This window comes from Myxine glutinosa, chromosome 14 (genome assembly GCF_964187855.1).
Source record: "Myxine glutinosa chromosome 14, kmMyxGlut1.1, whole genome shotgun sequence".
NCBI lineage: Eukaryota > Metazoa > Chordata > Myxini > Myxiniformes > Myxinidae > Myxine > Myxine glutinosa.
In genome coordinates this window covers 9,014,744-9,028,682 of record NC_136274.1, presented here as the reverse complement: position 1 = coordinate 9,028,682, position 13,939 = coordinate 9,014,744, and the positions used below count along the sequence as shown (strand labels likewise).

At 44.8% G+C, this 13,939-nt stretch overlaps 1 protein-coding gene across 11 annotated transcripts in view; it reads left to right on the top strand.

Annotated features, from left to right (window-relative positions):
* The window catches only part of CLIP1 (CAP-Gly domain containing linker protein 1), a 256,458-nt gene that overhangs the window by 119,420 nt on the left and 123,099 nt on the right, over positions 1-13,939 (top strand). For all 11 annotated transcript variants that reach the window (XR_013621408.1, XM_068135143.2, XM_068135139.2 and 8 more), the window contains one exon: positions 5,191-5,251. Coding sequence is in view for 10 of the 11 variants with exons in the window: in XM_068135143.2 (XP_067991244.2) it covers positions 5,191-5,251 (61 nt within the window). In the remaining variant the exon portion in view is untranslated. The remainder of the gene's footprint in view (positions 1-5,190; positions 5,252-13,939) is intronic.

The window sequence follows — 13,939 nt, the reverse complement described above, 5'->3', positions numbered from 1 at the left end:
TTGAGTCAAATGGATGAGGATCAGTTCTCAAAAATTGAAACGAGGCACAATAACCTTCTCTTGGGATCCAAGAAAGTTACGTCAAAACGACTATATACACTGTACACACAGGTATAATGTGTGCCGAAAGATCGACTGGCCTACATGCAAAAACTTCAATATCCCAGTCCCAGAAATACATGGAAGCACAGTCATCGAAAAAGGACCATAATGCTCACATATGGCCTGACCATCTCACCCAGTGTGGCCATTGAAAACAAGGCATTGTGGCCAGACATAGTGCTCAGATATGAAAAGGGCATTGGCCGAACATACCACGATGTCCAAGTACTGGGACCTGAAAGACGAAGAGAACCTGGAAGCTGAAGAGTGCGATGTTGTGCTGGTTGTGATCAGAGCACCTGGAGTGATAAATCAGAACGTCCCTGAGATTGCTAAAAGGTCAAAACATGACAAACCTGGTCCTGGAAACATGATCCTAATACTTTGGACCCTGTGAGGGCTCTGTTTCACCTTTTGACACCCACTAAAGGAGATTACGATCAATGTAAATGGGAAGTAGGTTCCACAAATGACAAAAGATAGGTATGGAGGAGTAGAGCTTGCTAAATATGACAGATTTCAAGATTAATAAAAAGTAAGAGGGTTTAGGACATGTTCTTGAGACAAATTCAGACAGAGGGCAGAAGGAGCAAGATGTCAAAGAAAGTATAAAAAGGTGGAAGTGTTATGAAGAATGTGTTGCGAAATGAGAAGAATGCCAGCAGCTCTGGTATCGCCACAGTTGATCCCAAACATGCACAAGGACTGGGATGCAATGGCATTTGACAAAACAGATGGTCTGTAGCATGAAGCAGCCACGATGTGGCTGAAGAAGCATACTCACAGTTTATAATTCACAGGCATAGATAGTTTGAAAGACAAATAAAGCAACAGCGTTGAAGTCAACGGAAACTGATATTGAATATTTATGGCGTAGACCTTAAGGCAATGCCGTCTGGAACAGCGTTTCTCTTTCCGGCCGGTGTATGTATGTATGTACATGACATGACCAAAAGTATGTGGACACCCACACATAACACATCTCATTCCAAAATCATGGGTATTAATTTGGAGTTGGTCCCCCATTTGCTGCTATAACAGCCTCCACTCTTCTGGGAAGGCTTTCCATAGATGTTAGAACATTGCTGCGGGGATTTGCTTCCATTCAGCCACAAGAGCATTAGTGAGGTCGTGCACTGATGTGGGGTGATTAGGCCTGGCTCGCAGTCGGCATTCCAATTCATCCCAAAGGTGTTCGATGGGGTTGAGGTCAGGGCTCTGTGCAGGCCAGTCAAGTTCTTCCACACCGATCTCGACAAACCATTTCTGTATGTACCTCGCTTTGTGCATGTGGGCATTGCCATGCTGAAACAGGAAAGGGCTTTCCCCAAACCGATGCCACAAGGTTGGAAGCACACAATCATCTAGAATGTCATTGTGACTTGTGGTATTGGTATTGGTGCTATCTTCAAAAAACCGAAAAACCTTACACCTCCATATCTCCAACCCATCCAGCTTTTCATCTCCACCAAGTCCGTCTCCACCGACACCCACTCTATCCTGACAAACTGCATCACTGAAATAAAATCCTGGCTTCAAATCAACTTCCTCAAGCTTAACTGTGATAAATCTGAAATAATCATCATTGGCCCAAAAACGCTCACAAAATCCACCCATAACTTTGCCCTCAACATCGACGGTATCCCAGTATCCACCTCCCCTCAAATCCGGAATCTTGGCGTCATCTTTGACCAAACCCTTTCCTTCGAGAAATACACTAAACAGATCACAAAGTCAGCCTTCTTTCACCTGAAAAACATTGCCCGTCTCCGCTCATCCCTCTCCTCCACGGGTGCAGAAACCCTCATCCACGCCTTCATCACCTCCCGTCTGGACTACTGCAATAGCCTCCTCTATGGTTCACCCTCAAAAATCACCAATAAACTCCAATACATTCAGAACTCCGCTGCCCGTCTACTCACTCATTCCCGGACCCGTGACCACATCACCCCCGTCCTTTACAAGCTTCACTGGCTCCCCATCCCCCAGAGAATCCAGTACAAAATCCTCCTCTTGACATACAAAGCCCTCCATAACCTGGCCCCATCCTACCTGGCTGACCTCCTCTCCAGACACACTCCCACCCGCAACCTCCGCTCTGCTGGTACCAACCTCCTGACCCCCTCCATCCGGACCAAATTCAGATCCTGGGGGGACAGGGCCTTCTCCATCGCTGCTCCCACCCTCTGGAACTCACTACCTCACACCATCAGAGACTCCTCCTCACTCACCACATTCAAAACATCACTAAAGACCCACCTGTTCAACGCTGCATTCAACATTCAACCCACAGCATTTAACCCCTGACTATCTCTTCTCCTTCTCCCTCCTTTTGCTTTAAATATTTCCCTATTGATTCTTGTCTTGTCTTTTTTATTCTTGTCTTATATATATGCCGTATATCGCTGCTGTTTGTTTTCTTGATTCTTGTCTTTTTGCAATTGTTGTTTTCATGTATTGTTATGCATTATGTTTTCCACTCTGTCAAAGCGCCTTTGGGCTTCTGGAAAAGCGCTATACAAAATAAATGAATTATTATTATTATTATTGTATGCTGCAGCATTAAGATTTCCCTTCACTGGAACTATGGGGCCTAGCCCGAACCATGAAAACAGCTCCAGATCATTATTCCTCCTCCACCAAACTTTACAGTTGGCACTATGCATTCGGGCAGGTAGCGTTCTCCTGGCATCCGCCAAACCCAGATTTGTCTGTCAGACCGCCAGATGGTGAAGCGTGGTTCATCATTCCAGACAACGCATTTCCACTGCTCCAGAGTCCAATGGCGGCGAGCTTTACGCCACTCCAGCCAACGCTTGGCATTGTGCAGGGTGATGTTAGGCTTGTGTGCGGCTGCTCGGCCATGGAAACCCATTTCATGAAGATCCCAACGAACAGTTGTTGTGGTGACGTTGCTTCCAGAGGCAATTTCGAACTTGGTAGTGAGTGTTGCAACCGAGGACAGACGATTTTTACGCGCTACGTGCTTCAGCACTCAAGGGTCTTGTTCTGTAAGCTTGTGTGGCCTACCACTTCACGGCTGAGCTGTTGTTGCTCCGAGGCGTTTCCACTTCACAACAACAGCACTTACAGTTGACTGGGGCAGCTCGAGCAGGGCAGAAATTTGACGAACTGATTTGATGGAAAGGTGGCATCCTATGACGGTGCCACGTTGAAAGTCACTGAGCTCTTCAGTACGGCTCATTCTACTGCCAATGTTTGTCTATGGAGATTGCATGGCTGTGTGCTTGATTATATATATATATATATATATATATTAATTAGAAGGGGTGTCTGCATACTTTTGGCCATGTAATGTAAGTACGTATGTATGTCACTTTCTCTAGCATTATGCAGGTTCATTCCGTTTAAAATTCGTTTTCTCTGTAACCATTGGTCCGATTGACACAAAATTTTGACCATAGGAGTGCCTCCTCCTGTATAATTTTTTTGTTGATAATTATGATGTCATAGGTCATGTGGTATTGGTGCTATCTTCAAAAAACCGAAAAACCTTACACCTCCATATCTCCAAAACCGCTCCATGGAAAAAATTAAAAGGTGGCTCATTGTGAAGTACTCCCCATGCAGAATAACATATGTTAATGATTATGTCATCGGTGGCTTCATTATGATGTCATAAATCAACAAATGAAATGTTTCATGTTTCATCTGATCAGTATGAAATTTATTGAGCGTTATCATGGGATAAATTGATCAGAAAAAAAAATGATGTCATCGGTCACATGGTTCGGCAGCCATATTTTTACGGCATAGCCCGTGGGGCAATGCTGTCTGGAACTGCGTTTGTCTGTCCGTTTGGTGTATGTTTATGTCCATCACAAACATCCAACAATCAGATCTGAGGATCTGGTCACATGACAGGGGGGGACAGCAGATCCTCCACTCAGCTAATTCAAGCCCGGCAACGCCGTTGTTAGACTACCAGTCTTGTTTTTAGTAACATGTATTAGATTATTTTATTCACATTCCTCAATTACTTTGAACGAGCAACGGTACCCGCCCTACGGGTGGGGCTTCAATGGAGAGGCCCAAATGAAAAGGTAAAATATCGGAAATTGAAGGCTTTTTTTATTTTAAACAATTTATATAAACATCTGTTAAATCATATCACATGCAAATCATCCAAATCTAAACAGTACATGGTGCCCATTTTGAAAAAAGATTGAATTGAAAGGGCCTCATACTCCTTTCTTTTTCTTTTTTTTAAAATCCGGCCAATCAACTGGTTTTATTTATTTTTTGGGCCTTAAGTAAGTAAAGAGCGGCTGTTTTAATACCAGAAAATACTTCGCGGATTTTCATGGCGGTCAATGACGTCATATTGCTTTCGTGAGTTTTAAAAACATATCTCTTCAGGTAAACTGTATTTCGTTTTTTTTTTCGTGTACTTGCATTCTAAACTTGCATTCAGTTTTATTTTGCGATGAAAGACGATAATGACAACAGAACCGTTGAGATGCGGAAGAGCGCGCGACGAATCTGTAACACGGAAGCGGCAGCTACACCTGTTTCTCAGTCGCTTTGCACACGCTGCCGTGTTTCTTCGGAGCCGCACGTTTATATAGGAAGAGTTCGTCAGGAGTCGATCTACACTCTCCTGGTATGTAGAATTTCAATAAAAGCCACATCACTGTTTATATCGGTAAATATTATTCCATCGTGTTTGGAAAAACTTGAAAATTGGAAATTGGGGAAAAATTGGAAAAACAATATAGCCTATTTTACTCCAGGGGGTCCCAGGATTACCCACCCAAAATATCGTTGCGATCGGTTCGTTGCGCCGTTTTTGCGGTACCTGGGAACGGACGGACAGACGGACGGACATTTGGTGAATTATAGTAAGATGGTCCTCAGAGCTTATACTTCGCATGGGAAAGTTTTAAATCTTCATGAATTTTCACGAATATTCGCATTTATTTGCCTGTTGTATTTTCCAGGATGTACTCGTCAAAAATATATGTTGTCTGAGTGGTCCTTGGTGTACCAGTTGTGATTGCCGAAATGGCTCGTGCACTTGCTTTGTCATCACATCGCTGTTTTATTTCCTGATTTCCTCTTCCACAGGAAAGTGGAGGATTTGCAATTCCGCATAGAAGAGGAATCGATCTCAAAGGGAGATTTAGAGGTGATCCCATTTTAAAAAAACTCTTCTTCAAGTTTATGATTGTATTATTGATGATTCCTTTTCCACAATCCTCATGCATTTCTTCACCCCAAAAATAACAGGATAAATTTGGCTGCTACAATGTTGTAACTTGCAACTTGCTTTACGTCGTAAGATAGTTGGAGATGGTGAGTTGCAATCGGGAATGCTTCCCAACATTTTAATAAGCAGAAGCATCTGTGTTCCAGGTTTTGTAAAAATGAATACTCAGTGCAAAAAAGAGTGTTGTTGTTTCGTGTGCGTATACTTTGTCTCCGGCATGAAATGATGGACACAAATCTTATGACGAGGCACAAGCTTCTTCAAACACCATCTCCCTCCATCTTGTACCGTTCTAGGAGCTCCGTTGTAATTGCTACGTAAGATGTCTTTTGATCAAATGTGAGGTCCTATAGTTCCAAGTCGTATGAAAGACGATGATGACGATGACAACGAACGGTTTACAACAAACGGTTTACAACCATTTTCCCATTTGTCAGGGGCTTGTTAAAAGATGGAATTCCTCCATACGGATATATCCATTGCATCAGTTTCGTGCAAATCCAAACATTCCATGTCTTCCTTGACATTTTCCATCCATGTCTTTTTTGGACGTCCTCTTTGCTTTCTTCCTTTCATCACGAGCTTTCTTCCCCTCTTTTCAGTTTCATCTCCTGACCTTTGCACATGACCAAATCAACCAAGTTCTTCTTCACTCGGGTTGATTTTTAACCTTTTCCTGGATTCTGAGATTGCATTTCTTTCTTTTAGTGCAAATCCATTTTTTTTTTTTTTTTTTTTTTTTTTTTTTTGTATACAAGGTCGAGGCTCGTGAAAGAGCGAACATTAATCACACAGAAAGACAAACCGACACATAAAACATATAACATAGGGAGCGGTAGACAAGATGGGGAGAGAGGGGGAAGGACACAAACACAACATTTGAGAGCAGGGACCGAGAGACATGGAGACATCGAGAGATCTGAGAGAGGGCGAGGGCTTTGAGGGGGGGGGGGCGTGGGAAGGGGGCGGTGGGAGAGGTATAAAACATATGGACACTGCCAGGACTTCCAGGAAAGAAGTTGGAATTTCAAACAAGGTGGATCTGGGGTGAATTAGCGGGGGTAGAAAAGATCAAGGTTTTGGATGGGGGAAGATAAGAGATGGTGGTGAACAGCTGTTTTAAAGACCTGGAGGGAGGAGTGGGATTGAAGGGAGTGAGGGAGTTTGTTCCAGAGGCGGGAGAAAAGAGGAATGAAAGAGTGAAGGTGAGCAGAGAGCCGAGATTTCGGCAGTTTAACCATCAGAGGGTTGCTGGCAGATCTTGTGCGACCTGTAGGAATATTTGGGGGACAGAGCACAGAGAGAGCTGGGGGTGCAAGGCCGGAGAGGAGTCGGTAGAAGACAGAAAGACCACCTACCTGCCTGCGGTGAGTGAGTGAAAGGCCCTCAGAGATAGCTTCATCGCGGGAGATTCCAATAATTCTGAAAGCTTTGGTTTCAACAGCGTGAAGCCGAGCTAGGTGTGAGGCAGGAGCACCGGCCCATAGGGGAGAACAGTATTCCATTGAGCTGCGGATGAAAGCCTTGTATGTGGTGAGGAGCTCAGGTGTGCCGAGGAAGGACTTCGCACGACGGAGGATGCCCAGTCGGCGACTGGCTTTGGAGGCCAGCTTGGAAATGTGGTTTTCCCAAGAAAGATCATGGCAGATAGTGAGACCCAAAATCTTGAGCGACAGAACTTCTTGGAGAGGATTGTTGAGAAAGTAGATGGGAGGGTTGTCCAGTCGATCTTTTCGGAGAGACATAGTAAGAGTGTGAGATTTGTCAGGATTGAAAGACATGTTCCACTTGTTTGACCAGTCTGTGATTTTGTCCAGGTCTTCAGAGAGTGAGGAGGCAGCAGACTGCCGATCTGAGGGAAGAGGTATGGAGCGGCAGAGAGTGGAGTCATCAGCAAAGAGATAGAGAGGATTTTCGAGAGAGTCAGAGAGATCATTGATGAAGACCAGAAAAAGCACGGGGCCCAGAACACTGCCTTGGGGAACTCCAGCTTGAACAGGAAGAGGAGATGAGAGAAACCCATTCAGGGCCACACGTTGACGACGACTAGAGAGGAAGTCCGCCAGCCATGCGTGGAGATTTCCATGGATACCAAAGGAGGAGAGTTTGGTGAGCAGAGCGGGGTGCCAGACCGTGTCGAAGGCACGTGATATGTCGAGGGAGACAGCTCTAATTTCCTGTTTGGCATTGAGGACCTCCATCCATTGTTGAGACAGCAGAAGCAGCATGTCCAGAGTAGAGTGACCTGGTCTGAAACCAAATTGATGATCAGAGATCAAGCCATTGGAGAAGAGGAAAGATTTCATATCCGAAGCAATGATGGATTCCATGACTTTGCTGATAAGTGGGAGAAGGCTGATTGGTCTGTAGTTGCTAGGATCTGTTTTTGCACCTTTTTTGTGCAAAGCGGTGATGTTGGCTGATTTCCAAGCAGATGGCAGTTGACCTTGAGCAAAAGAGAGGGTGAAGAGAACAGAGAGAGGGTGAGATAGAGCAGCAGAGCAGGATTTTAGGACCCGTGGGCTGATGCCGTCGGGTCCAGTTGCAGAATCAGAGTCGAGGGTTGACAGAAACTTTTCCACCTTGTCAGGAGGAAAGGACACGGAGTCCAGGAGCAGCAGGGTACGACTGGGTATGGTGGGTACAGAGAGGGATGGGTTTGGGACACAAGATTTAGAGGCAAACACAGAGTTGAGGCATTCAGCTTTTTCACGTGCGGAGTCAGCTGTGTAGCCGTTTGAGGTAAGGGAGGGGATGGAGGGGGAACAAACACCAGAAACGGATTTGACCAGACGCCACCAGGATTTGGAAGAGGGAGACAGATAAGAGAGTTCGGTCTTGAGAACGGAGAGATATTGTTTCCTGGCTCTCCTGAGGGTGGACACACACTTGTTTCGGGCTTTGTGAAAGGAAATGAGATTTCCTTCCGTTGGATTTGCTTTCCAGGAGACGAAGGCAAGTTGTTTCTGGGCAACAGCCTCACCACAAGATTCCGTGTACCATGGACGGGAGGAAGGGTATGACAACTGAAGACGAGATGGGATAAATCTGTGCATGAGAGAGAGCAATTTACTTTGGAAGAATTCCCAGGATGAGTTGATGTCAGAGGTGGTAGAGATGGGAGACCAGTCCAGATGATTGATGGCTGCTTGAAGACCGTGCCAGTTGGCCTGAGTGAAATGCCAGACTCGTCGACGCTGAGCAGGCTCCCTGAGGATGGTCAGAGAGATGTCCACTTTAACAAGAACATGATCAGATGATCCGATCGGAGCAGAAGAAGAGCAGCAGACATTTTCAGGGAAGTTAGTCATAACCAAGTCCAGAAGAGAAGATGTTCCGTTGACTGAGATCCGGGTCGGGAAATTGACAGATTGTGTCAGTCCCAGTGAGTCGCAGAAGTCCTTTGCTGAGGAGCCATGGCTGGTGAGAGAGGTACCCACACCCAGCCAACTGGCATGATGACAGTTGAAATCACCACATATGAGGAAGAGAGAGTTGGGATGAGTAGATAGAAGTTGGTCCATATCATCAGACAGCGAGATGTAGATGGAGTCATCACTGTTTGGTGGACGGTACAACACACATATGAACAAGAGGTGGGAGCGAAGGGGAAGCCGTAGCCAGAGGTATTCCTGGGGGTGAGGTGGAGAGAGTGCAGTGCAGGGCGAGTGAGGAAGAGAGTTTTTGATAAAGATAGCAACCCCGCCTCCAGGACGAGGCTCAGGTCTATCATACCGGAGGAGGGAGTAGCCCGGGAGAGATACTATGGAATCAGAGACATCATAAAGGAGGAAAGTTTCTGTTAAGCAGATCACGTCTGGTTTGACAGAAGCAACCTGTATGGAGAGATCAGTTAAGTTTGAACGAAGGCCCCGGATGTTTGAGGTCCATACCGTTAATGAAGAGGAAGGGGGAGCATCAGATACAGAACAGGGGGGAGGAGGGGTAGGGTAAGATGTGGAAGAGGTGGAAGAGGTAGGGAGAGCTGTTGAAGGTGTGTCAGAGATTTCAGAATAGCTCGGAGAAAGGGAAGGATGGGGCGGACAAAAGGTTTGATGGTGATTGGGTGAGCCACAATGAGGTGTTATTTGAGGAGGGGGAAGAGCGAGGCAGAAGGTTGGGGGAGATGGAGGTGAGAGTTTGAAGGGGGAAGAAGCGGGGAGGACGCTTTGAGGAGGGGGAGTGAGAGGGGGGAAATTGAGAGGCAATGAGGGTGGGGAGATTTGAAGGGGAGGGGTGAGGGGGAAGTTTGGGAGGGAAGGGGCAAGGGGAGGGATTTGAAAGGGATGGGATATGGGGGAGATTTGGAGGGGAGGGGTGAGGCAGGAGTCTAGGAGGGGAGGGGCGAGGGGGCGTCTTGGCGGGGAGGGGTGAGGGGGTCGTTTAGGAGGGAGGGGGCAAGGGGGGAGATTTGAAAGGGATGGGTGATGGGGAAGATTTGGAGGGGAGGGGTGATGGGGAAGATTTGGAGGGGAGGGGTTATGGGGAAGATTTGGAGGGGAGGGGTGAGATTGGATTTTTGAAAGTGTACGATTTATGGGAAACGAACATTTATTGCAAAATGAGTTGCTTGTGACCTTCGAGTTAAAAATACGTTTAAGGACGCTGGATGGAGGATGGAGTGCAGGAGAGTTTAGGGAATGTAGAAAAAAGGCACTATAGGAGATGGATATTTTTTTTGGGATGAATTGATTTGGTGAGCAAGTCGAAAGCAGCCTTTTAAAGAAGAAGAAGAAAAAGGTGTTATAAAATATGACGGAATACATAACTTGAGGGGAAAGTGTAAACATTGAAGGTTAATGAGTGAAAACTGTCTGGGGAAATGGGGGAGAAACACGTGGTCGAAGAACGAACGAACGAATAAGAATGAATAAACGAATGATAACAGAGAAGGAAAATGTGTTTTTTTTTTTTGTTTTTTTTTTTTAGTTGAGATTTACACAAGGAAGTAGGCTATGGGTGAAAAGACTGGGAATACAGAGAACGAAAGTTATTGGATCACAAAAGACGGACCGCTGAGAGAAAAACAAAGCCTCAAGGTTGTACAGTGCACACTGTACAAGGCCTCAAGACACGACACGGCAAACAGACGATCAATTTATGAAAGATAAACACCGAGAAACAACCAAAGTTGCACACAATAACTTCACACACCGAAAGATAAATACAGTTTCGACAAAATACAATTGTGAACAGACTTAACTTCGAAAAACGTGGAGACCGTGTGGAGCTTCGAAAATCCCTGCCGCCGTCTCCTCAATCTCGCGAGATCTTCATCCTTCGTATCATTACCTCCGCCACCAAAGGTGGATGGAGCTTATGTTTTCACCCCTGTCTGTCTGTCTGTCCGTTTGTGAACAAATCAATATTATAAAAGGAGCCGTGTCTGTCTCTGTTTGTTACTTGGCCAAAAAAATCAATTTGTTACTTAAATCAAAATCAAAAAAATCAATTAAAAATCAATCAATGTTACTTGGCCAAAACCAAAATCAAAAAATCAATCAATCAAAAAAATCAATCAAAATAAAAAAAAATCAAAAAATCAATCAAAAAAATCAAAAAAATCAAAAATCAAAAAAATCCTCAATTTTCATCCCATTGACTTGAAAATTGAATGGGATTTTCATATCGGTTAACTGAATTCAACCACCAACTATTTTTGAGACCAGCATAGGCCAAGAGGTCAACATGGGCCAAAGGTCAACAACAATTTCAAATTTCTAAAATCCTCAATTTTCATCCGATTGACTTGAAATTTGAATGGGATTTTCATATCAGTTTACTGAAACCAACCACCAACTATTTTTGAGGTCAACATAGGCCAAAAGGTCAACATAGGCCAAATTTCTAAAATTGTCAATTTTCATCAGATTAACTTAAACTTTGAAAGCGATTTGCATATCAGGTCACTGAATTGAACCACTAATTATTTCTGAGGTCAAAAGGATGCTCTACTTCATGCAATTCTACTTTGTTCTGTTTTGCCAAGTGTCGCTCTGAGTGATTTTTCATTTGTTTGTTTGGTTGTCTGTTTGTCATGTTATAACTTGAGAACAGATTAACGGAATTCAATAAATCCAACTACGGTGGATTCTGGTAACTCCCAGGAATGTTTGTGTCCAAAAAAACGATTTTTTCCCATTTTATTATGGACACATGGACACGCATGTCAAAACTGCAAATGCCAACACGTGACGTTGGTTATCCCTGCACGGAGAGCAGGATCTCCTAGGATTCATTTTTTTCCTTCCCCCATAGATTACCCATCGCAGCAAAGATTGGTATTTCCATGAGCGAAGCGATAGAATTGTAATTTTCATTAAATTGTAATTTCCCCACATGTGGCAATTAATTGGTTATAATCCTGCTCATTTATTTAATTGCTTAACAACGCCCCCAGTGGTGTTTATAATAGAGGACATGGATTTGTCCCCCATTGGAGGAAGAACCTCTCGTGTTCAGGCCGTTGGTGCTCCTATGGTTGGCAGCGAGTGCCCCGGAAGCATTGACAGAGAGTGGCAATCATATGTGTGGGAAAAATTTCATGTTCACTCAGGGTCGCCCAGATAGCTCAGATGGCAGAGCACTGGTACGGTCTTGCAGAGAGGACCTGGGTTCGATTCCTCGTCTGGGAATGTAATTTTCCTACACATTTTTTTTTTTTTTTTTTTGTATACAGAATCGAGGCTCGTGAAAGAGCTAACATTTATCAAAGAAGCAAATCAAACAAACAAGCAAACAAAGTATATAAAAAGGGGAGCGGTAGACAAGATGGGGAGAGAAGGGGAGGAGGCACACAAACACAACATTTGAGAGCAGGGACATCGGGAGATGTGTGGGAGAGAGAGGGCTTGTGGGAAGGCAGGATAGGTATGAAACACAAGGACTTCCAGGAAAGAAGTTGGTATTTCAAAAAAGTGGATTTGGGGTGAAATTAGCGGGGGTAGAAAAGATCAAGGTTTTGGATTGGGGAAGATAAGAGATGGTGGTGAACAGCTGTTTTAAAGACCTGGAGGAAGGAGTGGGATTGAAGAGAGTGAGGGAGTTTGTTCCAGAGGCGGGAGAAAAGAGGAATGAAGGAGTGAAGGTGAGCAGAGAGTCTTGATTTTGGCAGTTTAACCATAAGAGGGTTGCAGGCAGATCTTGTGCGACCTGCAGGAATATTTGGGGGACAGAGCAGAGAGAGAGCTGGGGGGGGGGGGGGGCAAGGCCAGAGAGGAGTCGGTAGAAGACGGAAAGACCACCAACCTGCCTGCGGTGAGTGAGTGAGAGGCCCTTGGAGTTAGCTTCATCGCGGGAGATTCCAATGATTCTGAACGCTTTGGTTTCAACAGCGTGAAGACGAGCTAGGTGTGAGGCAGGAGCACCAGCCCAGAGGGGAGAGCAGTATTCCATTGAGCTGCGGATGAAAGCCTTGTATGTGGTGAGCTCAGGTGTGCCAAGGAAGGACTTCGCACGACGGAGGATGCCCAGTCGGCGACTGGCTTTGGAGGCCAGATTTGAAATGTGGTTTTCCCAGGAAAGATCATGGCAGATAGTGAGACCCAAAAGCTTGAGTGACAGAACTTCTTGGAGAGGATTATTCAGAAAGTGGATGGGAGGGTTGTCCAGTCGGTCTTTTCGGAGAGACATCGTAAGAGTGTGAGATTTATCAGGATTGAAATTATACATGTCAATTATTCTTGTGATTATACAAATGAATGATTCAATATCTTTATTTTTTGCTTGATTAACAGCAGCTGGGTGTGATTATATAATTTCTCCAACACTTGGAACAACACATCAGCTGGGAGTATTGTATCTAGTTTTTGCAAGTTCACAATACCAAACGTTTTATATGTGTTCACACAATGGCGGATGGATTTATATTTATGGAATGCTGACCGACAAAGGCTCGGGATATATTTCAGTATCATCATGGGATAATGAAGGCCAAGTGAATTGGCAATGATGCGAATTTGGCATTACAACACGGAAGTGAACATGATCAACAGCTCTTCTTGGGCCCTCGCCAAAAAGGCTGAGATTCATAAATATACTGAACAATGATGAACTGTAACTTGGATTTGTGAATGACTTACCTGCTTGAACAATTTAAAAATCAATGTGTTTTGATTCAAAATGTGCCATATTGCATCTCCTCAAGTTCAACTTTGAAATTTTTAGCCGCGTCGCAGACGCTGCTAATAGAGTGCCCTCTGCTGTTGTTGTTGTTCTTCTTGTTCTTCTTCTTCTTGTTCTTCTTGTTCTTGCAGAGAAGACAAAACCTCAAAGCTCCACCCATTCTGGGAACCATAGCTCCACCCATTTTGGGAGAGGCTTCATATAAACAAATATCCACCATTTTATTAACTTGCATAGCTTTGAGGCCTGTTTTGTAGGCCCGTGGTGTCTTCCTCTCTCACACAGTTTTATTGGCGCTGAGGAAGCGCCTCTAGCGATTGACTTCCAGCCAGTGTAACGCTAATTCCTGTCACAGGAATTCTGAGATCATATAAGTGGGCGTGGCAGTTCCTGATTGGTTCGTGTTGGGGAACGCCTTCTCGCTGCCGACGTGACGTAAATTCGCGCACGCGCACTGGTGATTGGCGCTGAGGAAGCGCCTCT